Raw genomic sequence first — 16,175 nt, forward strand, 5'->3', positions numbered from 1 at the left:
ATGTTTTCATCCCAATCATACATTACATGGTGGTAGTAGCCATCTTCATTTATAGTTTGCCCACAGCATTAACAAGCATCACCGCCACACGTGCGCGTTTCCTTTGTCCCCTTCGTCTTCGGCTTCCCGGTCCGCTCGTTCTTCGTCTCCATCGCCTCTCTCGATCCTTCGTCGGCGAGGTCGGTAATTCCCATTTCTTTTAGTTAACATTGAAGCCCGGCCATCCGCTAGCGTTGTCTTCTCCTTTCTTCCTTCTTCCAAACAATTCCATGCCCCCGACCTTCTTCCCTTCCTCAACCCTCCTCAAGGTTGCTGTCTCCTTCCCCTCCCGCCACCATCACCCTCCCTCCCCCCTTCTTCATGGAAGAAAGCACAACCAGCAGCAGCACAAATCGGCTCATAGAATCGTCCGTTTCAACGCCGCTGCCGATCCCAGCGTCGCCCTAAATCCATCCGTCGGCCCGAGGAGTCTCGTCGGTGCCCTAATCAGCGGGACGGGTTTCCGCGGCTGGGCCCGACCCGCCGGGGCCGATTCGTGGTGGATGATGAGGCCCGGATCTGGGCCGGCGACCTTCGGTCGAGGCTTCCTCGGCGCGAGAAGCTGGGCGGCCGGCGGGCCGGATCGCGGGGGTGCCGGCGAGAGGGACGCAGTTCAGGTCGTGGGTCCGGCGGAGTCTGGAGAGATGGAGATCAATGGGAGTCATCCTCCGCGGCAGCAGCAAGAACAGAGAAGTTCTGATCCTCCTACGTTGCTCACGCTGCCAACTGTTCTCACCCTCGGGCGAGTCGCGGCAGTTCCCCTTCTTGTGTGCAGTAGGTTTCCATATCTTCTCCTCATTTTGTTGTTCATTGAACAGGAATTCCAAAGATAATGGTTTACTGTCCTTATAAATATCTCATAACATTTTTCCACCCAATTATTTTCTTCTGTGGTTACTTATATAACAGCTGAGCGTCCGATTGCAACTTTAAAGGTCTCCAACTAGGTTTGCTTTAGTTTCAGTTGCCTCTTGCTGAAACCGTCAGCCAATTTTAGTTTGCAGTTCATGACTAAATTGGGTTAATCAGTACAATACGGGGTCATGTAATTAGCCCCTTCACTATTTTATGAGCGACATTTTGCTCAACTGAGAAAAAGTCGTTGCCAACCTATTTCCCTGCGAAATTGAATGAATTTATAATTTTATTTAAATTCTTACTGCCTTTTACTTGGATTGTATTCAAACTAACATTGGCTAGATAGTTTCTCTCAAACCCAATTTACTTTTCTGGGTGATAGTTCTATTTGTTAATTGTAAAAGTAAGTGAATATCTACAATTCTACATGACCTTTTACTTGCCTGAAAAAAATTATGGAATGGGAATAAAAAGAATTACAATTTAACTTTAAACATGATCGACATGTGGGTGCTAGTTTAGATAATAGGAGTCATGTAAGTTCAGATCAAATACACCAAGAGAAGCAGAGCCGTACTCGAGAAAACTTGATTTTTATCAATAAGAATGAATATGATGGCCATTGATTTTATCTATGACATTGCCCTAAACGGAACACAATGGAGAGAAAACAAGCATACGGTTGATACGAAAAAATTGTGAAAAGAGGCCTGTTATCATTAATGTTGGTAGTTGACGTTATTGCAAAGCTTAAATAATAATGCGGTTTCCTATTGAAAAGTTTGTAATGTTCCATAATGAATTTCAGGTGTTGGATGTTATTGATCTAACATTTTTTACATTTTAGAGTGTGGAAGGTTTGGCATGGCCTGTGGTAGTGTTTTTCAAACCATATATGTTTTGGCAATCAACATCTATGCCTAATAGCTCATTTTTCAATATACTTCAACTGTTAATTTCATGCTTTGTATTCTTTGTACAGCTTTAGCCTTTAAGATCTACATGTCCATGTTTTTTCACTTCGTTTAGCTAATATGTTCTTTGCCTGACTAGCTTATTACATGAATGGTTGGTGGGCGACAACTGCTACAACAAGCATCTTTATTGCCGCAGCAATCACAGACTGGCTTGATGGTTATATTGCTCGAAAGGTTTGTGGCCACTTTAAGTGACACCTATTTCAGAAAGTAGTACGATGCGACTGCATGCTTTGATGGAACATTTTCTTTTCAAAATATTGGTATACTTCAGAAGCATCTGGGAACAGCATTTGGGGCATTTTTGGATCCAGTGGCTGACAAGGTATTCCCATTGCCTTATGCTCAAGGTTTTGTTTCTTCTCTGCTAGTTGATATGAGATGGTTCCTAATAGCATCATTGGACTTCTCTTGACAGTTTTAAAGTGTTCATTTGAATTCTTATGCTGGTTTAATATAGCTTATGGTAGCTGCCACACTAGTATTGTTGTGTACTAGACCCTTGGAAGTTGCTACATTTGGAGAGGTACCATGGCTTCTAACAATACCTTCAATTGCAATTATTGGAAGAGAGGTAACCAGCTAAATCTAACTTTCTTTTGCTTTGAAATTTTTACTTCAGCTTTACCTGGGTTCACATTGTTTATTCTCTCTGTTCTTTTTACTTTGTTGCTTTTTTCCTAACGTTTTGGAGTTAACATAATGTTGCACCATCTTGTTCTCTTTTCTTAACAGTTTGGTTAATTAAAATCCTCTTTTTGAGAGAGAAAACATAATTGATGTGGAGTTTGAATACTGGTTCATCTATGCTTATTTTATTTTAGCCATTTGATTAGGGAACTCTATACTAAAATTTTTTAAATGTGGTATGGAGAACTGATAGCACTTTTTTTAATTTTAATTTCTTAATTCTTGGTGGAGAAAAACAATATTTCATTAGGCAAAAAATATTATTTCACATTTGAGATATTTAGGTTTTTCATGGAGGAGTTTTTAATTGGTAAAAGGGATAATGAGCTAATTAACACGAACATTTTGCTATGTATCTTCAAGATATTACTGCGAGATGTGGCAGTAGTTAGTTTCTTGTGACATCAAACCCCATTTTAATTAAGCTAAATTGCTACTTTTTCCTTGCATTTTTTTATATTTCTGAATACATCGTCCCAAACTCATAGGGGGGAATATTTTGATCGATTTTTAATTGAATGGATAAAAAATTTTTGCTTATGTATGTAGTTTTAAATTTTTAATGTCTACTTGTCAACACATGCAAGGTAATATGAGCTGGACTCCATGGGATCCATGCTCTATAAAACATTTTCACTTGTCAGAGACATCCATGGGATCTCATGAAGATACATTTTTAGACATTCTGGGTTTCTGAGGCATCTCCTAAACTGATTTTCAAAAAATGTATCTTTATAATGTTGAAGCTTGTAGGATTACCTTTTGCCTACATTTTATTATACTCCTTTATCTTATTACTACTTAGGACTGTATGATATGCTTCCAAATTTGATTCTTGCACCTATATCCATGCAACAGATGTAGGTTTCTTAACCTGCATGACATCTGGATTTCCAGTGAAGTTTTTGGTGAGATCCGACTTCTCAATAAAAATGTTGGTATAGACAAGGAGTCAAAACTCGGATGTACCAATTGATATGGATTGGTATTTACCAAGGGCCAGCATCGTGCTGAAATTTAATTTCTTGTGTATAGGAATATAGTGTTTTAACATTTGTCATCATGAAAATGTATTGCTAGGAATCATGTGATATAGAGAATCATTTTAATTATTTATGGTGAATTTTTGCCATGTATACGATTACAAAGTACAAGTTACTGTATTGCCTGTAGGAATGAAAGCAACATCTTATTATATTCATCTAATTGCTAACTTGAGGAGTTCAGTGGAGGAAAATAATTGCAAAATGGGTCATTTGATGATGTAATTTAGGCTTTGTTTCCAATGGAATATAAGATGCACCAATTCAGTCCTTTTGTTTAGAAAAGTGTAATGAAAATTAAATCCTGTGGAGAGTGCTTGAAGATGTAGACCTTGACGGATGAATTTGTTTCCTTGAGATAAGTTACTCTACCATGTGCTTGGTAATGTTGTTGACGAAAAGGGTTTCCCTGTTTAGGAGCGTGTTTGCATTGATAGCATCGGTAGAGGCAGCTAATAATATCATCTGGTATCTCTTTGCAGATCACAATGTCAGCAGTTAGAGAGTGGGCTGCATCTCAAAATAGCAAAGTTCTTGAGGTTGCTTCCGTCGTTCAATTCTCTTTTAACAATCTGATGTAGAGATTCCTGATGTCAATTTGTGATGGCAGGCTGTGGCGGTCAATAAATTGGGGAAGTGGAAGACGGCGATGCAGATGATCGCACTGACCATACTCCTTGCAACTAGAGACTCCAAGTTGTCATGCTATTATTTTACATGCTTTTGAGTATCTGTGGCATCGTCCTCAAGGCCTAATTGTTAATTCTCATTTCTTTGTTTGTGCAGCCTCACTGGGATAGACATGGTAGTTGCTTCTGGTGTAGCTTTACTCTACGCATCCGCCAGCCTTGCTGTGTGGTCCTTGGTGGTGTACATGAGGAATATATGGAGACTCATGCTGATGTAGCAGCTACTAGTAGTTTCAAGATGAGAACAAGCATTGGCTTCTCGCGCATCGCCAATGAGCATATGGGCTCACGATTCACAGGTGGCTTAACCGAGTGACAGAAACTGGGTTGGTGAACCAGATCTATCATGCTGGTCTCCAGTATGAACTATATATATATACTTGGATCTTCCGCAAATTGACAGTCTAGTATGTTCTTTTTGTAAGGGATGGCCTTACCATATACTGGTAGGAGACTACCCCGTAATCCATTGTGGATCATGTCCGATGTGAAGTTCGCCACCAATACGAAGCTAGTAAACATACATTCCTGACGCAGCGATAGCTGTGTACGTTGGATACTGATTCGACGACAATGTTTTACAAAGGTTGAGAATATCTTAAGAACTTTCTAGTAGTTCATGTGCATGGTTGATCTTATTATGGATTTTTAAGAGCACCTATTTATATTGATCATAAAAATAATGTATCATATTCTAATAATTTTTTTCATTCTTATTTATATATTTTAATCTAAATTTTTATTTTTATTTTATTTAATCTTTATTATTTAAATTAATCTTATCATATCTTCTTAATTCAAAATAATTGTAACTTGAAGATGTCTTCGGAAGAAACATAATTCATCTTTCATCAAAGATTTTCGGTGTTGTAATAGTTTATTTAATTTTTTTCTTTATCAATCAGTTTACGAATGAAATGATATCAAACTTCAATGTGTTTAGTGTACTCGTAGAGGATGGGATTCTTCGTCATTGCAACAGTAGACTTGTCGCAATAGATTTTAGTTGGTCCAAATCTTAGTTTTCTTGGAGAACTGTTAGAATTTTTCGAAGCCAAACTATTTGACATGTTATACTTGTAGTCGCAACATACTTCACTTTAGAGCTTGAGAGAGCAACACATCCTTATTTTTTTATTATCCTTGAAATCACACTTGACCCAAGGTTGAGTACAAATCCTAAAGTATTTTTTCTATCATATGCAAGGCCAGTCCAATCACAGTATAATAATATAGCTTAAAATCTTTTATCTACTCATAACTATGTCATAATCTTTTATCTAAGAACTTTTTTAGTTGACTTTAGGAACTCATTGATGCTCAATGATTTTATGCTTCGTACATCACGATAAGTGTTTTCTTTTTTTTTCTTGAATCCTTATCAAAACCTAACATAACAAAGATAAGATCATTAGTTGTACTTTTCTTGTTATCCTTGGTCTCTTCGGAGAATGTCAAAAAATTTCTTGTTTGTGTGGCTTTTTGATTGCAAGTTTATTATCATTGGAGTTTATGGCCTTATCATTTTTGTGTGTATACGTCACATTAGTTATATTTCCTCAATTATCACTACTTACGTCATGGCATGAAATTCATTGCCCTATACTAATTATATTTTGTTTAAATCAGAAATAAACATCACATCATCAATAAATTTTTTATTAGATTTGGTATTAACAGTAATTGTTCATTTTCCTTCCACTTGTACCTTACTATCGTTTCCTATATGTACTGTAGACCTAATTGAATCATCAAGTTTTTAAACAAACTTTTATTCCTTGTTATATGATTACAAATAGGTATAGAATATTCTTAATTAGATGCTATCCACAAAATATTTTCTTCATCCTTTTTTCACTATTATTTTTCTCATAATAATTTTCTTAATTTTTGTTTCAATAATCTTTTTCAAAATGACCATATTTTTAACAATGAGAGCAAAGTGGAAGATTTTTATTTTTGTACCAGTAATTTTATTAATATGCCAATTTTTTTAAACAAAAATATTGACGAGTTTCTTTATTACCTTTATTAGAGTTCCTCTTACCCTCATTTAATCGGTGACAACTTTTACCATTTTGATCTCTTTCTTAAGATCTAATTTTTAAATTTTTCTTTTGGTCCTTCTTTTAATTTATCTTCGTCCGAATATCATGTTTTGAAGTTTCATCGAAAGATCTGTTTAGTTTATTTCATAAACTAAAAAGGAGCTCATTAATTCATTAATAGACAATGCATTTATACCTTTAGCTTCTTCGGTAGAAATTATATCAAATTTTAGAGATAAACTTCGTAAAATATTTTATACTATAGTTTGATCTTTTAGGTTTTCATCTCATTTAATTCACAGTAGAAGAGATTTTTGAAAAAAAAAAATCAATAATAGATTCAGAAATTTTTTATCATAAGAATTTGAATTTACGTCAAAAATTTTGAAGCTTTGAAATTTTTATCTTATCTATGCCTCCAAACACACTTTTTAATATTTTTCAGATTTTTTATTGATGTTGATACTATCATAATTCGAGAAAATATGGGGTAATTATAGATTACCCCCCTATAGTTTCATACGATTAGCATCCTAGTTCCTATACTTTAAAAAATAGTATTAAGATCCCTATACTTATGAAAGTGTAACATTTAACCCCAATTCTCCTCACATCATTAATTTCATCATGAATGGAAGGGGTAAAAAAATAATTTCATATAAACTTCCCTACTTTCCTCCTTGCGGATGACAACAGCGTTGGTGGGGCACAAGGCCGACGGCACCGGTGGCATGCGAGGCCGACGCCCATATCTCTTATGGAATGCCACCCTCGTGTGCCTCCAGTTGCGTTGTGGATGACAGACCAATGGCGATGTCAAGTAAAAAATATTATGCCACCAATCCTCTCATTCTTTGCGAAAGAAGAGTAAGTCAGATGGGCGAGGGTGACTTGATGTCCATGTTCTCCAGGTAGTTCATGGGGATGGTGCTGAGGCCATGGACGCGGGAGGAGAACAAACTCGAGTTGGCCCTGGTGGTGTACCCAAAGGTCACCCCAGTTGGGAGCGAGGGATGATGGAGATGTTGGACTACTAGGGCGAGGCAAACGATGATGCGACGACGAGTTCGACTATTATGACTCGGGCCTGATAGGCTAACTGGCCTATCAACTTCGTTTGGTCTAAACCACAGACCAAAATGCTTAAGCTGAAGTTGATAGTAGTACACTCATCAGACCCTTATAAGTCAATCTTAATCTTGCCCACTTTCGATGTGTGACTAATCAGGGGTGTTACACCGACGATGGCGTATGGCACCACTAATAACTTGTTGAATCTCGTATTTTGATGATGAAACCACTTAATATCTGTTTATGATTTAATCTGCGTTTTGAGTGACGCATGATGATTTGATCAAGATGAGACAATTAAAGTAGGAAAATCATGTTGTGCCGGAGGAACATGTCAGAAGATTGGACGTCGGGCCAATGGATCGGTCGACGTATTGGCAGAAGGCTTTGGGCCATGGATTCAAGCATCGGGCCAAAAAGAGTGGGTATTACGCCAAGGATATCGGAGTTGCGGAGTCAACTGGCCGAATGGGCAATAGGCCACAGGAGAGGACGATGCGCCGAAGAATCGGACAAAACGTCGAGGGACCAATGACATGCCGGACAACTTGATTAATTGCTTAGGAGTAATTGTCTAGATCGAACTTTTGTTTTACATGTGCAGGATTAACTACGATAGCTTGAAAATATAAAGCAAGTCTACCGAAGTCAAGTTCGATGGCGTTCGAGAGTCCAAAGATTCATCGGAGATGCTGCCGAAACCAACCGAGAAGAAATCGGGGACTTGTCGGAGTTTTCGGAAGTCCGCCAAAGAGATCGTCGGAGGTTCGCGGAGATCACCGAGAAGGCTCGGCTACTCGCTGAACTCGCCATAAGATCGGGAGCTTGCTGGGAGTCCACCGGAAGAAATTCGAGGGTGTATCGGAAGTCCGCCAGAAGATCGCCGGAAAGCTTGCCGGAAGGAGACTCGACGTTTGCCGGTTGAAAACTTACTTAGGACTATGTTTTCAGTTGCCTAGTTTGTATGTAATTAGGGTTAGGATTAATGGATAGTCTTATATCCTGGTTAGGAGCCAACTGGGCCCAATATTACCTAGTTTGGGCCAGATTTGAAGCCCATCTAGTGACCTGTAGGACCGAGCGGTGGCACCGCCCAGAACCTGAGGATCAGACGATAGTACCGTCGGACTGGGCGGTGGCACCGCCTAGCACCCGAAAGGTTCGGGGGTGGCACCACCCAGCACCCGAGAGGTCCGGCGGTGGCACCGCCAGCATCGAGAACCCAAGAGAATTCAAAATTTGGAGCCTAAATTTGAATCCTCTTAGGGCCTATAAATACCCCTTAATTCTCAATTGAGATAACAACCTTTGAGAAGTTAGAGATTGAGATAAAGCCTTAGCAAAGTCTTTAGCAAGTCTTGTTTTCAATTGCTTAGAGTGTTCACCTCCTTCTTTCTCATTGAAAATTTGTAAAAGTGTGAATCACTTGTAAAAGGTTGTAAGAGGGGTATTTGTCCTTCCCCTTCAAAGTGATTTGCTAGTGAAAGTTGGGAGCCTCATCGAAGAAGGCTTCATAAGTGGATATAGGTCATTTTGACCGAATCACTTTAAATTGGTGTGTTCCTTGAATATGTGAGTATTTACTTTTCTGAAACCGTTATTTACGTAGCAGCAAGCTTTCAATTTTCATCTTCTCACTTTACTCGAGCTACTTTCACCAAGTCATTCATTGTTGAATCGAAATCTCTATACATTTACGAAATCGTTTTCAAACTTATGAGTTTTAATCCGCTACACTAATTCACCCCCTCCTCTTAGTGTCGCTCCGATCTTAACATAACCGATCGTCCGAGGCAAGGGAGAGGAGCAGAAATGTGGCATCCCCTAGGCCAAGTACAAGAAGGGGGATTGGAGGAACATCTTATGGTGGGCAATGAAGACAAGAACACTGACGTAGGTCGCTAGCCAAGCCTAGAAGTTCTTCATCCGTCGGAACCAGAATAATGGCGATAAGAACGAGACACAAAGAGAAAGAGCATCCATGATATCATATAAAAATTAAGACTATACTTATTTTATGAAATTAAATATATGATGGATTAGAATCAACTAAGTGTTAATCGGTGATTAAAAATCCAAAAAAATATTAAAAAGATGACCGTACGAGTTTGCATCATGCATTCTTGTTGATGCCAAAAGTTTATATGAAATTATGTTTTTACCTCTTCCATTTACGACGAATTTGATGGAGAATTGAATTAAATGTTTCTTTTTTAAAATATAGGAACCGGAATGCTAATATTATGTAACTATATGGAGTAATCTATAATTACCTTGAAAAATAGAGACTCAATTGGCTGTAATCACTATTATTTCCTTTTTTATTTATTTGGAGTATGCTAATTTTGTGGATTTGCAAGAGCAGTTAACAATGTATACAAAATAAGCGCAGATTAATAATCTTTAGGCAGGCATATTTTTGCATGTAAATAGAACAAGTTTTGTATCCTTTGGCGACTCATGCATTAACTAACGCAGTCATGTTTTCTTAAATATTGGATGAAATCAATGTATTGGCGACCCTCGATGAGACGGACAATCCAATATTAACAGTGCCGATTCCCCAACCTTGTGTTTATCCACGTCTGTCTACGCGGTGGGGAGATGCGTCTCGGCGACATCAAACTCGGTGGTGCAGACGTCAACGTACTCTCCCTTGGTGTCGTCCTCGTCCAAGTAATCCGACCTCGCATTCAGTGTTAGCATCTGGCAAACAAGCCAAAAGAGAGCGGCATCGAGGGCGAGGAAGGCGCCACCGCCGAAGAGCCCCGTCTTCGCGGTTGGGCACTGCGTGGTGAGATCACGGTGCACGTTGCGAGACCTGTGGAGGCTTTCGCTGATGGTAGTCCACAGCAGCATCACCAAAGCCAGAACCGTGAGTACCCTGAAACCACAAAGAAGCACATGTGAAGGAGTTTTCGCAGGGTAGGTTCGAGAGCCGGCTCGCTTGCTTACTCGGCGAGGACAAAGAATGTAGACAAGGTAGCGCTCCGAAACAAAGCATTTCTTGGGACCGACTTGCCCTTGTAAGGGAAGTAAACAGCAACGTGCCCTGCAATGGCAGCTAGAACGAGTGTGACGACAGATAGAGTCCCCAGTAAGATGGATGGATCATCTGGGAACTTGCAGATCACTGCATCCTTTGCTTGGATTGGAGTTCCGAAGGGAGGCTGTGAATCAAGCACATGAATGAATAGCAACAACCCTGTGAGGTCTAAGAAGAATAGAAATTTTCTGAAAGAAAATATCATGGATGCTCACTGTAACATTTCGTTCTGAATAATAATGTCAAATAAATTGAGATGTAAGAAAGGACCTTTGAGGTTTCTGCAAATATAGCTAGTAAGAAGGAGATGAACCCAAGACAAAACACACAAGCTCCAATTCTAGCGGTCTGACTAAAGGCCATTGTTTCTCCTGCCATATGGAAGGGAGTTTAATCCAAATAATAGTAATAATGATATAAAAAAAAAGAACATAATAATAGAAATAAGATTAAATAAGCTAAACTAAATAATTCAACAACAAATGGAGAGAATAGGTAGTCTGGAATCTCCAAGACAAAACTTTCATACCAAATGCTTATAGAGAGACAGACAAGAGCTTATGGGATGGGATGATTTCCACTCCATGCAATCAAATCCCATATATACTCGATGGAAGCAAGGGTATTTTGATAAATATTTATGAGTCGTTCGGTGTTTGTCCTTAAATAGGATGTAATGATCTGGTGACAATATTGTGGGTCGGTATCCTCTCTTAATATCGTATGGTTTGAATATGTTCATCAACTATAGATAGATCTTACGGGCTCAAATATTCGCCTATCATCATGAAGCGATCTCAACCGTTCAATGTTAGTGCATTCATTGGGACGACACCAAAACCGCTAAATGAATAGTACAAGTTTATTGGTATTATTCCCCGTATTGATCTCTACAACCTTCGTTGTCTGTTTCCATTGAACTACCCACAACTTTAATTTGCTATATATAAAAAAAAAAGCTATAGCAAATTCTTTGTGAGAAACTAATTTTTAGTTTGAGAGTGATATTGAAACATGTTATTTTTTTTTATGATTCGAAGAATTTGATGTACCACATTAATTTAGTCTCATAAAAAATATATTAAGATTTAAATAAATTAACTTATATCGATGAATGTGCTACTATTAGCCTGAGTTTAAGCATATATTTCATTGATGATTTAGACTCAATGAAGTTAATAGGGATGATTGATATGAAGGTCATCTTAAGTGAAGATTATAACACCTATTATGTTACATATAAATTCAAATACTATGTAAGATTGTATGGAAGAAACCACTTGCTATAAAGCAAATATAATTTATAAATTACAATATTGAAAAGACTAAATAATTGTTTAACCTATTTCAAATTAAAATAATTAGTTATTTCTATGTAAGCATTTACTATATATATATATATATATCCGGCATGGGCGAGCGAGTGCAAGCAAGCATTTAGTATCGTTCCTGTGAGTCTGCAACACTGGACTCATGACGTCGCTCATGTCCTACCATTGTCAGGCATGGGGAGAGAGAGAACTTGGCGTGCAAGGGAGGAGAATGAGGTGATGGGAGACAATGTCACGTCGGGCTGGGCACTGCGTGCCCTACTGCGCTATGACTTCCTCTGATGCTGTTGTAGCCCTTCTCTAGGTGGGGATCAAAGTATTCGAGTTGACTTTTGTTCGCAGAGATTCTTCTTCCTCTTCCTCCTTTAAACTTATACCACTGCGTCTCAGCTAACTTGCCTGCATTAGTAAACGAAGCGTTCTGGTCAACGTATCGCTGTAGGCTTATCATCTGCCACAGTGGACAGCTGCTGCATCAATGCGCTCTCTCTCTCTCTCTCTCTCTCTCTCAAAGAAAGAGAGTCGCTGAAGCGGACGTCTTGTCACTCGATAGACTTCAGAGTCTGCAGGCGTTTCGGACTTCGAGGTGTTGCCTTGATGCCTTCCCCACTGTCGTCGTCACTGACGTGTGATTCGGTGGAGAGCGGCTGCTTTGGAATGTTGTCGGTCAACGCAAGAGACTGGGAATGCAGCGAGCAGTGGCATTGCAGAGGTGGAAGAAAAGCCTTTATACACAAGGAATCCTTGTATATATACTCACACTTCCTTTTAATACGGATCAAGTTTTATGAAGCTGATGCAATGAAGAAAAGCGTTGGCTTTTGTGCAAGAAGATTAAACAAGCACTAAGATCCAAAGAACAGGTTACCCGGTCCACCATGCATGGATCTACGTGCCATTACTAGAGAACCAATGGTCAACATTCGACAACAAAACCAAAGCCACAGATTGCACTGAGGATTACGACTTCATTAATGATCTTGTCTGAACAAAATCCGATGACACTGGATCTCGCACCATCTCCCAGGCCATGGAAAAGACACAAAAAAGAACAAGAGCTGCATTAACTTATTCTAGGAACGCCACAAAATAGCCTGTTTCCTTACATTCCCAGGTTCGATCTGCTGAGTAGTTAATGGGTCACTGAGCGTGTAGTCAACTCTCCTCCTTGCCTCGTCAAGTCAGACGCATACATCATCTGTTGGCAAAAGAAGAAAAAGTAGTACGTGTTGCTGCGACCAACTTCGTCGCCTAAAAATCTACGTTGGAGACATTCCCTTCGGAGCATTAGAGAGCTTAAGCTGTTGGATTAGACAGAATCGTAGGAGTCCAATTGCTGGCTCCAGATAAAGCCAAGGCATTGTCCTTTGTCCGTTGAAACATTTAACCTGTCTGTGATGCGTGACTACACATGCAGTCACAAAGCTAGTTCATAATACTGAATGCCAACACAAGGACTCTCTCTCTCTCTCTCTCTTCCTCTCCTCTGCTGCACTACTTGCATACAAGTTCTTATGCTTCAGGAACACCATGGATGCAAGGAGCATGGGAATAGATAGATTGCTTTAAGAAGACCTCACTCAGTGCAAACTCGCACTACTTAAAGAAGGTATTGATGTAAGATCCTATAGGATCATAATGCGGATTATTCATCACTGTTCATGTACGTTCTTAGGAAGATCTTCCATCAAAAATTGTTATAGATAATTACTTCCATGAAAAAAATAATCATTTTTTCTACTTCGCTCCTTGGTCCTTCAATATTGCATGATATTGCAGTCAACAACATGTGTTCAACGATATAAGAGTAAAAGAAGGAGATGGTGGAAGAGAAAGGTGACGGAATACGAGGAAGACAATGTATTTGAACATGACCGCCATATAATATGAGGAAACCGGATCGCCGTTGTTGGAATGCAAGTTGAGTGGCATCATTCCCTTATAATTTTCCTAATCCTGTGTAAAGCTGCGTGTCATTCCCTCTCTCTCTCTCTCTCTCTCTCTCTCTCTCTCACGTACATATTGTCTGTGAATAGACATGTAGGAACGTAAGAAAAGAAAGAAGCAAAAGCATTGAATTCCCACAGTGCTTCGTATGGGAACAAAGCATCAGCGTGACGGTACTTTCGTTCGCTTTGCCGATCCCTCAACCATTTACAGTTCCCTACAGCATGTGTCTCTCTCGCTCTCTCTTCCTTGTGCCCCCTCTGTTGTGTCCTCTCTCTATATATGGCTCCAAACCCAGACCACAGATCGACGCTAAGAAAGAGACAAATCTAGAAGAGAGAGAGAGAGAGATGCCTCAGTCGCCTTCTAGTCGGTGGTGTCCGACGCCAGAGCAACTGATGATACTGGAGGAGATGTACAGGAGCGGGGTGAGGACCCCAAGTGCTCAACAGATACAGCAAGTAACAGCACATCTCTCCAACTATGGCAGGATAGAGGGCAAGAACGTGTTCTACTGGTTCCAAAACCACAAGGCTAGAGAGAGGCAGAAGCTTCGAAGGAGGCTTAGCAGGCACTACCAACTTCTTTGCTCGGGCCACTCACTCCCTCATCACCAGTTGTACTGCATGCAGGACGCTACTGCTTTCCCTCATTCGCTCCACCATGCGACTCCAACTCACTCCCTTCATCTGGTTCTCCACTCGCATCCAGCTCTATTTCTTCCTTCTCATCAGTAAACTTCTGTTCTCGCAAAATGCTATTGCTGAACAATCAATTCTAGTGTTCTACTGCTACAATAAGGAAATGCTATAAAAGCCATCGAGCAGGGTTGTATGAACTTGTTGTTGTGTTTGATCTTTTTCCTCATTCCAATTTTCTTCTTTTCCTACAAAACTGATGTGCAATATCATTTATAGTCATGAAGATATAACATCATATTTGATACTTACACATTTTGTGATCATTGCAGGAGTCAAACGGAGGGCTGAATCTGCTAGAGAAGATGGAGATCAGCAACGCCGAAGAAGCACCAGAAACGAATTATGAAGCCTTTGGCCATGAATGGACGTCCATGATGATGCTTCCGAACCGTAGATCTCTCAGGACTCTCGATCTCTTCCCAACTACGAGCACCGGCCTCAAGGATGAGTGCGCCACATCCAAGCCCTCATCTTCTACATCGATCAACTAAACGAGACATTAACGATCTCCATCTCTTTAGCTGCCTTAGTATGCATATTGGAACTGTAATGTGGTCTCACTCAGTTCGTCCATCTGCACGCACTGCTTCGTCTTCCTTCTCTTCTCTCTCTCTCTCTGTAGATTCTAAAAGCTGCCCACGTTTGACAGTAGTGCTCAAGCGACTTTCAACAAGATTTCAAGCCTTTACTACTTGAAATCTAGTCTCTACCTAATGCACTTCAAAGAATTATGTCGTCGGAATACGGTTTAATGGCTTTAGCAGAAATGCATCAAGAAAAATGAGGCATCACAAGGCAGCAATCTAACCACTAATTGAGAATGAATAACTAATTTGCAAAGCCAAAAGGTTCATCTATATTTTCTGAATATATAAACGAAAATGGTTTATAGCTAATTTGTTGTAGCATGTAGAGGGCTCTTGTATCTTTTTATATATTCTCATTCATCTGATTTCTTTGATCTTTAGTAATATTAGGATGATCTTGTAGATGAATAAAATCATCTTTTACCAAAGTCCACAATTCTTCCTCGTAAGATAAATAATAAAGTTTTAAGAAGTTGATTAGGAACACTTACTCTAATGTTTGGCTGACTATATCCTGATAGCTGTGCACGTTGGATACTGATACGACAACAATGTTTTGCGAAGCTTGAGAATATCTTAAACACTTTTATTAGATCGTGCGCGTGGTTGATCTTATTATGGATTTCGAATGGTGGCAAACACTCCCATCTCTCTCGATCTTTTTTATGGCCTTCACTTCCTCAACATGAGGGTAGACTCAATTGGCTGTAGTCACTATTATTTCCTTCTTATTTATTTAGAGTAAATGTTAATTTTGTGGATTTGCAAGAACAGTTAACGATGTATACAATCAATATAAGCACGCGCAGATTAATAATATTTAGACAGGCATATTTTTGCATGTAAATAGAACGAACAAGTTTGGTATCCTTTGGCGACTCATGAAATTAATGTATTGGTCTTAATCACAGGTGTTAGTAGTAGAATTACACGCCCCCGACCCTCGATGAGACAGACAATCCAATATTAACAGTGCGGAGTCTCCAACCTTGTGTTTATCCACGTCTGTCTACGCAGTGGGGAGATGCGTCTCAGCGACATCAAACTCGGTGGTGCAGACGTCGATGTACTCTCCCTTGGTGTCGTCCTCGTCCAAGTAATCCGACCTCGCATTCAGTGTTAGCATCTGGCAAACAAGCCAAAAGAGA

General features: G+C 39.5%; 3 protein-coding genes across 3 annotated transcripts; 2 read left to right on the plus strand and 1 right to left on the minus strand.

Moving 5' to 3' along the window:
* The first annotated feature begins 40 nt into the window (after positions 1–40).
* LOC135645800 (CDP-diacylglycerol--glycerol-3-phosphate 3-phosphatidyltransferase 2-like) lies at positions 41–4,911 on the plus strand. The gene is made up of 7 exons (XM_065164550.1): positions 41–813; positions 1,951–2,048; positions 2,149–2,199; positions 2,335–2,448; positions 4,090–4,146; positions 4,218–4,303; positions 4,394–4,911. Exons 1-7 carry the CDS (start codon positions 270–272, stop codon positions 4,512–4,514), a joined length of 1,071 nt encoding a protein of 356 aa, XP_065020622.1. The 5' UTR covers positions 41–269; the 3' UTR covers positions 4,515–4,911.
* Positions 4,912–10,004: 5,093 nt separating this feature from the next.
* LOC103994389 (uncharacterized) lies at positions 10,005–10,824 on the minus strand. Its single transcript, XM_065164290.1, has 3 exons — positions 10,732–10,824; positions 10,371–10,585; positions 10,005–10,299 (listed from the first exon to the last, which is right to left on the minus strand). The coding sequence occupies exons 1-3, from the start codon at positions 10,822–10,824 to the stop codon at positions 10,005–10,007; spliced, it is 603 nt and encodes a 200-aa protein (XP_065020362.1).
* A 3,313-nt stretch (positions 10,825–14,137) lies between these two features.
* LOC135645665 (WUSCHEL-related homeobox 3B-like) lies at positions 14,138–14,931 on the plus strand. The gene is made up of 2 exons (XM_065164291.1): positions 14,138–14,431; positions 14,710–14,931. The coding sequence occupies exons 1-2, from the start codon at positions 14,138–14,140 to the stop codon at positions 14,929–14,931; spliced, it is 516 nt and encodes a 171-aa protein (XP_065020363.1).
* Positions 14,932–16,175: the final 1,244 nt, after the last annotated feature.

The sequence above is a fragment of the Musa acuminata genome, chromosome BXJ3-8 (genome assembly GCF_036884655.1).
Source record: "Musa acuminata AAA Group cultivar baxijiao chromosome BXJ3-8, Cavendish_Baxijiao_AAA, whole genome shotgun sequence".
NCBI lineage: Eukaryota > Viridiplantae > Streptophyta > Magnoliopsida > Zingiberales > Musaceae > Musa > Musa acuminata.

What these genes read in the sequence shown, in the direction of transcription:
- LOC135645800 (XM_065164550.1), top strand. Translation starts at nt 270, where the DNA reads ATGCCCCCGACCTTCTTCCCTTCCTCAACCCTCCTCAAGGTTGCTGTC. An exon ending in TTGCAATTATTGGAAGAGAG is followed by an intron (nt 2,449 to 4,089) that starts GTAACCAGCTAA and finishes ATCTCTTTGCAG; the next exon opens with ATCACAATGTCAGCAGTTAG. An exon ending in AAAATAGCAAAGTTCTTGAG is followed by an intron (nt 4,147 to 4,217) that starts GTTGCTTCCGTC and finishes TTGTGATGGCAG; the next exon opens with GCTGTGGCGGTCAATAAATT.
- LOC103994389 (XM_065164290.1), bottom strand. Translation starts at nt 10,824, where the DNA reads ATGGCCTTTAGTCAGACCGCTAGAATTGGAGCTTGTGTGTTTTGTCTT. An exon ending in TATTTGCAGAAACCTCAAAG is followed by an intron (nt 10,586 to 10,731) that starts GTCCTTTCTTAC and finishes CTTGATTCACAG; the next exon opens with CCTCCCTTCGGAACTCCAAT. An exon ending in ACATTCTTTGTCCTCGCCGA is followed by an intron (nt 10,300 to 10,370) that starts GTAAGCAAGCGA and finishes TTGTGGTTTCAG; the next exon opens with GGTACTCACGGTTCTGGCTT.
- LOC135645665 (XM_065164291.1), top strand. Translation starts at nt 14,138, where the DNA reads ATGATACTGGAGGAGATGTACAGGAGCGGGGTGAGGACCCCAAGTGCT. An exon ending in CAACTCACTCCCTTCATCTG is followed by an intron (nt 14,432 to 14,709) that starts GTTCTCCACTCG and finishes TGATCATTGCAG; the next exon opens with GAGTCAAACGGAGGGCTGAA.